Source organism: Papilio machaon, chromosome 2, assembly GCF_912999745.1.
Source record: "Papilio machaon chromosome 2, ilPapMach1.1, whole genome shotgun sequence".
Classification (NCBI taxonomy): Eukaryota; Metazoa; Arthropoda; class Insecta; order Lepidoptera; family Papilionidae; genus Papilio; species Papilio machaon.
Window position 1 is genome coordinate 10,081,161 of NC_059987.1, and position 11,838 is coordinate 10,092,998.

At 34.3% G+C, this 11,838-nt stretch overlaps 1 protein-coding gene across 1 annotated transcript; it reads left to right on the forward strand.

Moving 5' to 3' along the window:
• Nucleotides 1–5,672: 5,672 nt before the first annotated feature.
• On the forward strand, nucleotides 5,673–10,462 carry LOC106707319 (ubiquitin-like modifier-activating enzyme 5). Its single transcript, XM_045680990.1, has 9 exons — nucleotides 5,673–5,909; nucleotides 6,233–6,368; nucleotides 6,452–6,648; nucleotides 6,989–7,175; nucleotides 7,429–7,540; nucleotides 7,623–7,720; nucleotides 9,577–9,706; nucleotides 9,779–9,852; nucleotides 10,233–10,462. The coding sequence occupies exons 1-9, from the start codon at nucleotides 5,773–5,775 to the stop codon at nucleotides 10,386–10,388; spliced, it is 1,227 nt and encodes a 408-aa protein (XP_045536946.1). The 5' UTR covers nucleotides 5,673–5,772; the 3' UTR covers nucleotides 10,389–10,462.
• Nucleotides 10,463–11,838: the final 1,376 nt, after the last annotated feature.

The window sequence follows — 11,838 nt, forward strand, 5'->3', positions numbered from 1 at the left end:
GAGGAGTATGGCAACGAAAACTGTGACACGAGAATTTTATATATTAGATTGAACTTAGTGTGAAGATTTTTTCATCGTCTCGTCTCTTATCTCTTAGGAAAATTTATAAATTCCATCAATAAATGATGATTATATTATTAAAGTGATAAATAACACAAAAAAATATAAGTGATTGCTTTGAACCGCGGGTTTCTGCTGCCAAAAAAAGCAATACAAAACATTTTGTTGTCTCTATATTTTTAATGTGATTGAGAAGGTTGTCTATACCTTTTTCTATAAATAATTCGGCAGTGGAAATCCACATTGTAACAAATTGAAATTACACTTATCTTTTCAACATTTTATCATAGAGTTGTGCAACAATCAATTACTTAACAGGCGTTTTATGTTTTTAATAAAAGCGTTCCGAAAATTCAAACATTTCTTTCTTTATTTTCATATAAAAAAGTTAAACGTGTACACATGATGTATTTGCGTTAAGTATTAGAAAAACTTGGATTTTTTTGGACATTTTCGTTTTTCACAAGTCAGCGATTGTTTCGGGTAATCTCCGAAAAAGCTGGACCGATTTTCATGTAACTTAACTGGAAGATAACTAATGTATGAGAGAATAAATTTTGTATTTTTTTTATTCCACGCTTTAAATTAAAACAATAACGATAAAGTTTTGCGTCGTTTGAGAGACATATCTAATTAATTATACAAAAAAATTATCTTAAAATACTTTAAACCAGTTTTTTTGAAATGGCTAGAAGGCCCTTCGGATACGTTGTGAAATCTCAAAAAACCTGTTACGACAATGTGAAATTATGATACAAATAAAATTTAATTGATTTAATCATTACAAATAATTTTACTTACAACTATATGTTTACGTTTTTAGGACATAAATAATCAGATTATGTTACTAATTTTAAAATTAAAAATGCGAAAGTTTGAATGGACGGATGGATAGATGGATGTATGGATGTTTTCTTACTGCGTAATTCCAAAATTTGGAACAGATATAGTTCATAGTCAGGCATGACGTATTGGCTCCTAATACTCGTAATTCAGTTTTTTTTACGTGCGGACAACTTATAAGGCGACAGCTTATAAGTACTTGCTAAAAGTACTGACTTGAGCATTCTTTTTGTATTACCTCTGCAAACTTCTAAATCTAAGCTAACCTAAGCCTAAAACCTATGGCCAAAACATAAGGAAAACTTTTAATAACAGGACGGGTGAGCAATAAGAGTTCATTTATTTAATTAAACAAGACCAAGAAAATCTCCACATGCTCTTAACTTGTTGGGGGGGGGGGGGGGGCAAAACTCATTCTTACGTCATATTTTGTAACACGAATCTTTTGTTTTTCTTTTTTTTTCCGATCTCCGAATCCGATATGCGATAGGGTCTTTATCAACTTCGATCGAATTAACAACATCGTCACTTTATGGACCTTGCTTGGGCCAAAAGCGTTCATTTGGATTCCGGGACTCTTACAGTCGCATTAGAACTCACTGAGGCGATTTTAGTGAATTAAAGTTCACATTAACCGTGTTTTCCCCCAAAAGGCTGGATATCTATTAAAGATATACTTTGATATCAAAAAATAGGTTTGTTTCTTAAATTTAAATACGAACAAAGATTTTTAATGCAATTTGTTGAGATTTTCCTTTAACAGTTGGACGTCTTAATAAATTTTGTAAACAACAATGATAACAATTTCTATACTAATACATAACATCAACTGTATATTTAAAGTTTTTGGTAGAGATTTTTTTTTAAATACTTTTAATTTCAATAATTCTGGCTGATGATAACTATTAATTAAATAAAAGACGAAAAAGGTTTTAATGTACTCACATTACTATGTTTCCACGACTAATGAAATACTTTACAGCTTTTTAATTTATCGTTTATAAAAAATTTATTAGAATAATTGGTTGTCGTCGGCGCGTGCTTTGTATCACGTGACCGGTAGACGCGCGTGCCGCCCGGTGTCCCTCACAGAACTAACTACATCTTGCTGTTAACTAAGTTCACCTCGGCACCTCAATATTCAGATTAATAACACTAAAATCTAATTAATAATTAAATAAATACTTAAGATTTTATATTAAGATTAAGATGACACGAACTTGCTATGACATCCGGATAAACGATTTTGCTATCAACCAAGTTAAAGATAAAAAGTGAAGCCGCAACGCAAACTCAACAAGTTTGTTTAAAAGATGAATAGTTCATCTTTTTGGACATGATATATCAGAACTGTAAATATATATATATTAGGCCAAGGAATAAATAATTGTAAGATTTCAATGAGAGATTCGACATTAGTAGATCCCGCAACAACAATTTTTTTTGGGTGCACAAATAGGTGAAATACCACGACCACACATCGTGACCACAGGTGTGAAGTGGAAGCAATTCCACATTTTGTATGATGAGTGTGCGTGTCGGAGGCCTAATTTTAGTACAGGATCCCTTCCCACCCTTTCCTAATAAGAGAATGATGGGAAAGGAAAGTGGATTTGGCAGTGGAGGGAACGCGAAGGAAGGACAAACATCGTATGTCTGAGAAACACCTGCTCCGTTGGTTAAAAGTACATAAAGCATCTGTGACTTCAGATTTCCATGGGCAGCGGTAGCTTTGGCGTCAGTGGCTCAGGTATTAAGCACTTGACTTGCAATCTGTAGGTCCTGGGTTCGGATGTACCAATGTATTTAAACAAATAAAGATGGAAAGATGGCGGTAAATTCATGAGTCTCTTAGATGTTATTTATCCAGACATTTGTTTTGAAAGCAAGCCTGGGCGACCAAATTCTGAATGAAAGACGTATGAGGTAACATTGCAGTTTAGGTAATTTATTTAGAAGTAAAGACAAATGCGTAGTTATTTTTTTTCATGAGTAAGTAGTAATTTAATTATCAATTTTATGTAAATTGTAACAATTTAGTTTTTGTTTTATACAAAATCTCTTTCAAAAAATGATATAATTAGTAAAAGATAAAATTATTTCATAGTATTGTGTAATACATATATTATTTTTCGATATAGGAATTTTTATGACTTAGTTAACATAAATTGCTTTATGATGAGATCGTGTGAGAAGGCCCTTCACGCGTGGACAATTATTTAAATATATGTAATGTAGGTGTATATTTTCGTTAGTAAATACCGATTAAAAAAAATAATTTGAAATTCTAAAGACGTTGTTAACCTTTACATTTTATACTCGCCTTGGATCTGTTATGATAAAAGATTTCAAAATGATCACGTTATCTTGGAGTTAATTTTTCAGAAATGCGCCACGATCAGTATTACCGTGGATATCCACTATATTTTCTTGTTTCTATTATTTTTGAAAAACGATAACATTATGTTTTAACTGGTGTTTCGGTAACGGTAACGCAAATACATCTTTTTATTTTTATTTATGAAGGCATTGGATATCAGTGTGCAAATAAATCTGGTCGCTCGGTGTTACTAACATTAAAAATAAAAATAAAAAAAGAAAACCACATTTCTTGTGGCCACTCATTTGTTATAATATAGATGCGCTTTCTTCTAACTAGTAGCTAGATTGTGAGATGTTTTTTCCACATGTTGAGGTCAAGGCGTAAGTCGCAATGTAATGGAACAGGACTCCTCCTTTCCATATCCTTTGGAGGCAAGGTGTTTAGCGTAGTACATAACTTCATAACCGCTGCCAGCGAGAGGCACAGAGAGGATGTTTTGACCAGACATTTACCTCGCAAAGACTAATTTGAACATCACAAAAATAATAAAAGCCGTAAACGTGATTTAAAGTTTAACTTGCTTGTTTACTATACTTCATCTAATTATTATAAAATAAATAAATTCTTACTTTAAAATACTTTTAGCTTTCCTCTAAGTTTCTGTGGATTAATTGTGAAGTGATTATAAATATTTTCCTTGTGTAGCTGTTTTGGTAATAGTGTTCAAAACATGCTTGTTTTAGATGAGATACCTAGGTATACTAATACAAAATCAATACGTACATTTAGGTGCCACAAAATAATTTGCACGTTAATTAAAACAAGTTTATTAATAATATATAATAAAAAATAAAAATATTATAACCTTACTTTACCTTTGCGCTTTAAAAAATATATAACTTTCAAAATATCGTGTCCCACATCACGGAAAAAACATATTTTTCAACGGCATCAAGTAAATGTATTAAAACTGGTTCTTCGCCTTACCACCAGCTCAAACAAAAGTCGCGACGGCACTAAAATCGTTTTCGAAAAATTTTGAAAGCCTCCTGCGGTTCATTATAAGGATTCCTTAAAACGGTATAGATAGGTACTTCTCAACAGATTGTAAATAGCACGTAAATTTGTGGCCAAGAGTATGAAATACAACACATACTTACTAAGTTTAACTTATTGATTTCTACATAAACAGTCTCTATTAATATTTTCCGTTACTAAATTCTAATTCCCATTTAATAAATAAAGGAAGTTTTTTTTAAATCTTGTATTTTAATAAAGATACACAAATTTAAATAAACATTTTAAAAAAATTATGTTTTACTCATATTATAGTTATTAGGCGGCATAAGCTTTTATTATTATAAACAGTTCGACAAAGTGAGAGGTGTTTCTGCTTGGAATAAGAGTTCAAGTTTTTAAATCATCCAGAGGCAGACAGAAACATAACTATTCGCTGCACATTTAGTTAAATGTGAGGAACTAGTTCTATCGTCAATGTATTATGAAAATATTATATTATATAGACTGTCTAGTCTAATAACTTATGTATCGATAGGAAAATAGTAAAGTAACTAGCGATTTACCAAAAAAAAAAATCATTAATTCGTGCCATGTAGAGATAATGAAAGCAATAAAAAATGTTTTTAACAACATCGTTTTTTCGACGTGTTACAATGAGATTCCACTGGCCATATAAACTGTATAAAAATATATTATATGTTTCTTCTTTGGCAAATAAATTGAGATGGTTTTTATTTATTTTCTTGTACACCTGGTACGGCAGTAGAAACTCACGCTTACGTCGAATGTGAACTGTATCAGCCTACAATCTTGTTATAGATGCGGTTATTCACCGCAATTCGGTCGCCCTTGTGCACGTGGCCTCGGTCAGAAATCTGAGATGTGATTCATGAAAAGTTCCAATAGATTGGCTAGTTGAACACATTCGAACAAAAATTAAAAAGGATGTTTTTTTACATCGTTTTATGTATAAATTCAAAAATTACAATTTCTTGTTAAGATAAAATAGCATCAATCCGTTTTAATGATATTGCAATTTTTGGAACGAAGTTCCTTATCGCGCGTTGTGAAAGGGGGCTAGACGGAAAAAAATCTTACGAAAAGTTGTCACGACACTTTTTGCTATAGACGAATGAGCGCTACTTCACCATGGCAACGACGTGACAATATATAACGAAAATTCATAGAAATTAAATGTACTTCTTGTGAAGACTTAAGCTTTTTATTCATAGAATAAACATTGGTTCCTTCACTAATTAATTGAAAGGAACTTCGTTCCATCCGGGTGTCCCTTGACACCTCTCAAGTTTTTTTAATCTTGGTTTTGCTTATTACAAAAATTAAACATAATTGCATTGTACCTATTTTTACCCGACGAGATAATCTGGCAACACGGAAATGTATCTTTTATTTATCCGTGGCAGTGTCAGTGTCAGAATTAGATTGACACGAAAGTGGTACTGAAATCAAAAGTAGGAATTACAATTTATCCATATTTTGGTGCAGAATTTAAATATTAAGCTAAAATGGCTACTGTTGAGGAGTTAAAGAAGAAGATTGAGGAGTTGGAGGCTAAATTAGCCGCCGCACAAGGAAGTAAGGGTCCAGTTAGAGAAAAAATCGAAGTAATGTCTGCAGAAGTTGTCGATTCAAATCCATACAGGTATTTTCTTTTCTTATTCTTTTTATATATCAGGAGAAGGTTTGAGAGTATACTTTTATCCAATAGCTTCTCGGCTACATCATACTTTAATTCAAAATATGCGCTATTACTTTAAAAAATAGTACAATATGGCATGTTACATGTGAAGTATTTATTATTTTGCATACTAAATTTTGTATTAAAATATTAATGTAGTTATTTTCGTTGACGAATGTTTACTCTTTGTGATGTTTAACTTTATGAATTTTGCAAAAGTCAGGCAAAACATACCAACTTAAGGTATAATAATATGTTTCTATACTTGCACATTTTGTTACATTTAGTCGTCTAATGGCGCTGAAGCGAATGGGCATTGTGGACAACTATGAGAAGATCCGTGAGTTGTCTGTGGCTGTGGTGGGTGTGGGTGGGGTGGGCAGTGTCACAGCAGAGATGCTCACTCGTTGTGGCATTGGAAAGGTCTGTACAATATTTAGAGCTATAAAAGTAATGAAGTAAACAGACAGTACTTATAGCATTATAACTTTGTTCTTTGTTTCCAGTTGATCCTATTTGACTATGACAAGGTGGAGCTGGCGAATATGAACCGACTGTTCTTCCAGCCGCACCAGGCAGGACTGAGCAAGGTGGCTGCTGCTGCCGCCACACTTCAGTCCATCAACCCTGATGTTGTTATAGATGCACATAACTACAACATCACCACCGTTGATAACTTTCAGAAGTTTTGTGACACAATTAGGTATGGATATGTTATATATTATTCTGAAAACTCTATGTTTAAATAATTAATGTAATCATAATCAAGCAGAAATTAATATTAGAGATATTTCGAATTAGCCTAAAACTTTTTAAGCAATGTTTTGCCATCTTGTTGTTTGTAGATTTATTTTTGTTGATGTTTTGCTTTTGAACAAGTTGATATCCAATTTCTGTTTTATTTATAAAGCAATATATTAAATGATAACACAAAAAATCTGTACATAAACTTGAAGAGTTAAAGATTTAGTTTTCATTTTTATAGCATTTACAAACTAAGAAGAAATATTTGCAGATAATGACATTATCTTTTCAATTTTCAGTTCAGGTAGTTTGAAGGGTGGTCCGGTAGATCTAGTGCTGAGCTGCGTGGACAACTTTGAGGCGCGCATGGCCATCAACACGGCGTGCAACGAGCTCGGACAGAATTGGTTCGAATCAGGAGTCAGTGAAAATGCAGTATCTGGACATATTCAGTTTATTGTCCCTGGAGAGACTGCCTGCTTTGCGGTCAGTTTTATTATATGTGAATCTTGACATTTCAAAGCAATTTAAGTTTTTTAACAAATTTATTAAACAGAAATACAATTAGTGCATTATAATGAATGAAATATGAGAGAAGAATATGGTTCAAGAAGTTCAAATGTTTTACGGGGTTCCAAAAAACTAGATATTTGATGATGTTTTTAATATTAGAAGTTGATGTTCCTGGACTTAAGGTCTTAACCAGTATCTGGTTATGTTATCAAGATTGTTGTTACAGTGTGCGCCGCCTCTAGTGGTGGCGTCCAACATCGACGAGAAGACGCTGAAGAGAGACGGCGTTTGCGCAGCCAGCCTGCCCACCACCATGGGAATTGTCGCTGGATTCCTTGGTACTTATTAACTATTATTTTATTATAATTTCATTATGAACTTAGAATGTGTAAATTAAAATGTAGTACTGTTTTATTCCAGTTCAAAATGCCCTCAAGTATTTGCTAGGATTTGGTAATGTCAGTCATTATCTGGGATACAGCGCATTGACTGACTTCTTCCCAACGATGAGCCTTAAAGTAAGTTACAATTAAATTGTAATGTTTTATTATGAATGTTTCTTAATTTTATGTACATATCCAATACATACTTTTAAAAATATGATTATAACTTTTATTTTAAAGAAGCTAATAGTAAAGAAGGATACAACTCTTAATGTAACGGAATAAGGTTGATATTAAATTAATAGGCTGAAATATACATTATTGACGGTCGAGTTGGCGATTGTAGCTTTTATGGCGAACACAATTATATCTAAGGACTTACTATCCAAAGTTAAAAGTTGCGGAGACTGGTAGTTTTTAATAAATAAAATCGTACTTAGGTTAGTTATTTTCACTACTTTTGACGTAACTTTGACAGTTTTATTTTATAAGTGGTCAAAGGTTTTTATTTTATACAGCCATAAGTCATGTATGCTACTAAAATAAATTAAAAAAATACTCTATTTAATTCGATTAAAGTTTTTTAAACCAAACATATTATTTATTTAAATTTTTATTGCGAAATGTTATCTTAAATTGATTAAAAATAATGAAAATCTGACATTTATATTGTTTAATTATTTCATAATTTTGAAGACACGGAACGCAAAACTACGAAGTAGCAAAGAGTATGTAACCATTTCATAGTATACTAGCGAAATGTTTACATACTCTTTGGCATTATCTATTAACGGTTTTTCAGTTGCGTGGCGTCATTGTGGTATTAAATTCTTTGTAAATTTGTATTGTAAGGTTGGATATGAGTCACAGAACCGAATCAGTCAACCCCGACACCACGTGGTACTTTCTGCCCTACCCCTAGAGTGTTTATGAAAAGCCGGAGGCGCGGAGGGGGAGCAGCCCCCGCCCGCTGTAACAAGGCGCGGAGGGGGAGCAGCCCCCGCCCGCTGTAACAAGGCGCGGAGGGGGAGCAGCCCCCGCCCGCTGTAACAAGGCGCGGAGGGGGAGCAGCCCCCGCCCGCTGTAACAAGGCGCGGAGGGGGAGCAGCCCCCGCCCGCTGTAACAAGGCGCGGAGGGGGAGCAGCCCCCGCCCGCTGTAACAAGGCGCGGAGGGGGAGCAGCCCCCGCCCGCTGTAACAAGGCGCGGAGGGGGAGCAGCCCCCGCCCGCTGTAACAAGGCGCGGAGGGGGAGCAGCCCCCGCCCGCTGTAACAAGGCGCGGAGGGGGAGCAGCCCCCGCCCGCTGTAACAAGGCGCGGAGGGGGAGCAGCCCCCGCCCGCTGTAACAAGGCGCGGAGGGGGAGCAGCCCCCGCCCGCTGTAACAAGGCGCGGAGGGGGAGCAGCCCCCGCCCGCTGTAACAAGGCGCGGAGGCGAGTATAGGCACCCGCGCCTTGTTACGCTAGGGCGGAGGGGCTGCTCATCCCATAGCGCCGGAGACGTTGCAAATTTCTTTTGTTAGGGAATCAAATTCTGCCTATTTCATATGTTTTTTTTGTTATTTTTTTTTAATTTATTTTAGTAGCATACATGACTTATGGCTGTATAAAATAAAAACCTTTGACCACTTATAAAATAAAACTGTCAAAGTTACGTCAAAAGTAGTGAAAATAACTAACCTAAGTACGATTATATTTATTAAAAACTACCAGTCTCCGCAACTTTTAACTTTGGATAGTAAGTCCTTAGATATAATTGTGTTCGCCATAAAAGCTACAATCGCCAACTCGACCGTCAATAATGTATATTTCAACCAATTAATATATAAATGGGTAAACACGGACGTAGTTGTCTTGTGCGGGCACCAACTAGTTTTGAGTTCATCTGGGGGCTCAACATTAGACTGAGTGGGACTTTAGGGGGTGGGAGTTTAGTCGTGGGGGGTGCCGAAGCTTCTCTGGAGTTAGTGTTCAAGTTTGAAATTTTATGCAGCCGAACCCCACATGCTCAGAGGCGTGGTGTGTGAGGCGCGCGGCTGCAGTACGAGCTCGACCCCCGCCTGTAGAGCTGGCTGCGGAGGTGTGCGAGGATACCGCCCCTCTGCATCAGGACAACGAGTGGGGTAAGTATCGACATCACAACTATGATCTCACAAATCTCCGATCATCATAATCTGATCATTTCTAATTCGCAGGTATTAGTTTAATTGAAGAGAATGCTCCGGAGGAAGAGGCACCGACCAACTTGCAGCTCGCAGATGGCGTTCAGGTAACGCAATAACAACTTTTTATAGTTAATTCTGGTGATATTATATCCGATTCAATTTTAGCTTAACATGTAATTTAATTATAAATTTGCTGATTTTAAATAATTAAGAGATAAAATTAGTCATGGGTAAATCAACTAAATTAGATGATCTGCAGATCAGCTCACAGTTCACATATGTGAAGTAGATCAGTGAACTGACTCGCAGATCAGCTCAATTCGTATCTATAGATTTATGATCTAGTTATAACATACCGTGATGAGCTGTGAGCTGCGCATTCAGTTGTTGAGCTTCAGCTCAACGAACGTTTTAAACTTATGTGACTTGAATTTTTAAACCGGAGTAGAATTGATTTACACACATTTAAAAATAATGTGTGTAGGTGGCGTATAGTATAGGTGTGGAGGCGGCAGCGGAGGCGGAGGTGGAGGCGGGTGGTGCTGCAGGTGACAGTAGTACGCCGGAGTCAAGCGGAGGTGCGCAGGCCGCCGCCGAGCTCTCGCTGGAGGACCTCATGCAGCAAATGAAGTCGCTGTAGTCAGACTTTCACTGGCTCTTAGACTATGTAATACCATAAACAACTATTACATTCATTCGTATAAATTTATATTAATTTTATTATTCTATCCTTAATTATTTTTATATTTATTTTTCTATGTTAAATTTTATTTTTGTTTATTTTCAGGCATATTTTGTTAAGTTTTGCCTACAATGTTCTCTATCTAAGTGTCACAATATAACAGACAATATTGTCTTGTACTAGAACTATTAATTTGCATTGTTAAGTAAAGAAATCTATTAAAAAAACTAGCTAATTAAAAAGATTATGTATATAATTGAGGTATAATTATATATAAATATAATTTATTAAGGTACAATTTGCTTCATGAAGTTTTTTTTTGTGTTAGTTGGAAAATTAAAAATATTAAAGCTTATTTGTGTAATATTTTAAATGATTTAAATTTTTTTGTTTTTTTTGCTTATGTATAAATAAATATATCTATATATATTTATAAATATATTTATTGTATATTATAAATTTTAAATTTATATAAATTATAATATAGTCAATATTTAGAAAATTTATAACTTTATGTAAATTTATATATGTAAAGAACATATCTGTCCTATTATATGACAAGTTTAAAAATATGTCTTGTCTCAATAAAAAAAAATGTTTGCAACAATTAAATAGAATCTTTGATTAATACAAAATATATAGCAATTAACTTTAAAATAATATTTTTGATATGATTTTTTTTAGCTTAATTGCTCAAATTGTCTAAGTAAATAGCTTTTATTTTTCTTTATAGTGTAAATTTAATGTTTTTTATTAAAAATAAAAAATCATTCCTTTGTGAATTATTTATTAAAGTAATTAGTAGTTGTTTTTATATTTTATAATGAGTTTATGATATAGATGCTAAGAAGCTTTGTGTCGCGTTCATTAAATGATATCAGCTAACAGTTGATTTTTCATTATTTCTATTACAGGTGTAATTTTAGTTAAAATTGTTTTATCTGGTGGCGGCAATGAATTGTTCTGAAACGAAAAAAAATTTTTTTTTTCATCTACCCTACTTTGTGTCGTTACTAGAATTTAGTATAATTCTGATATAATTAATCGAGCTGTGATTATGTCTTACGTAGCTTTTCAATAAGAAGTTATAAACCGATAAAGTTATCTGACCCGGTGAGCATAATCTATATATATAAAAGAAAGTCGTGTTAGTTACACTATTTATAACTCAAGAACGGCTGAATCGATTTGACTGAAAATTGGTGGGCAGGTAGCTTAGAACCAGGAAACGGACATACGATAATTTTTACCCCGTTTTCTACATTTTATTCCGCGCGGACGGAGTCGCGGGTAAAAGCTAGTTTTAACTAAATTAGCTCACTAGCGTCCCCCGAATATAAAAAAATGTCTCCAGATTCTTGTCTAGATAAGTTTGTTGGACCATAGTTGAAATTCTAAATGTCTTGAA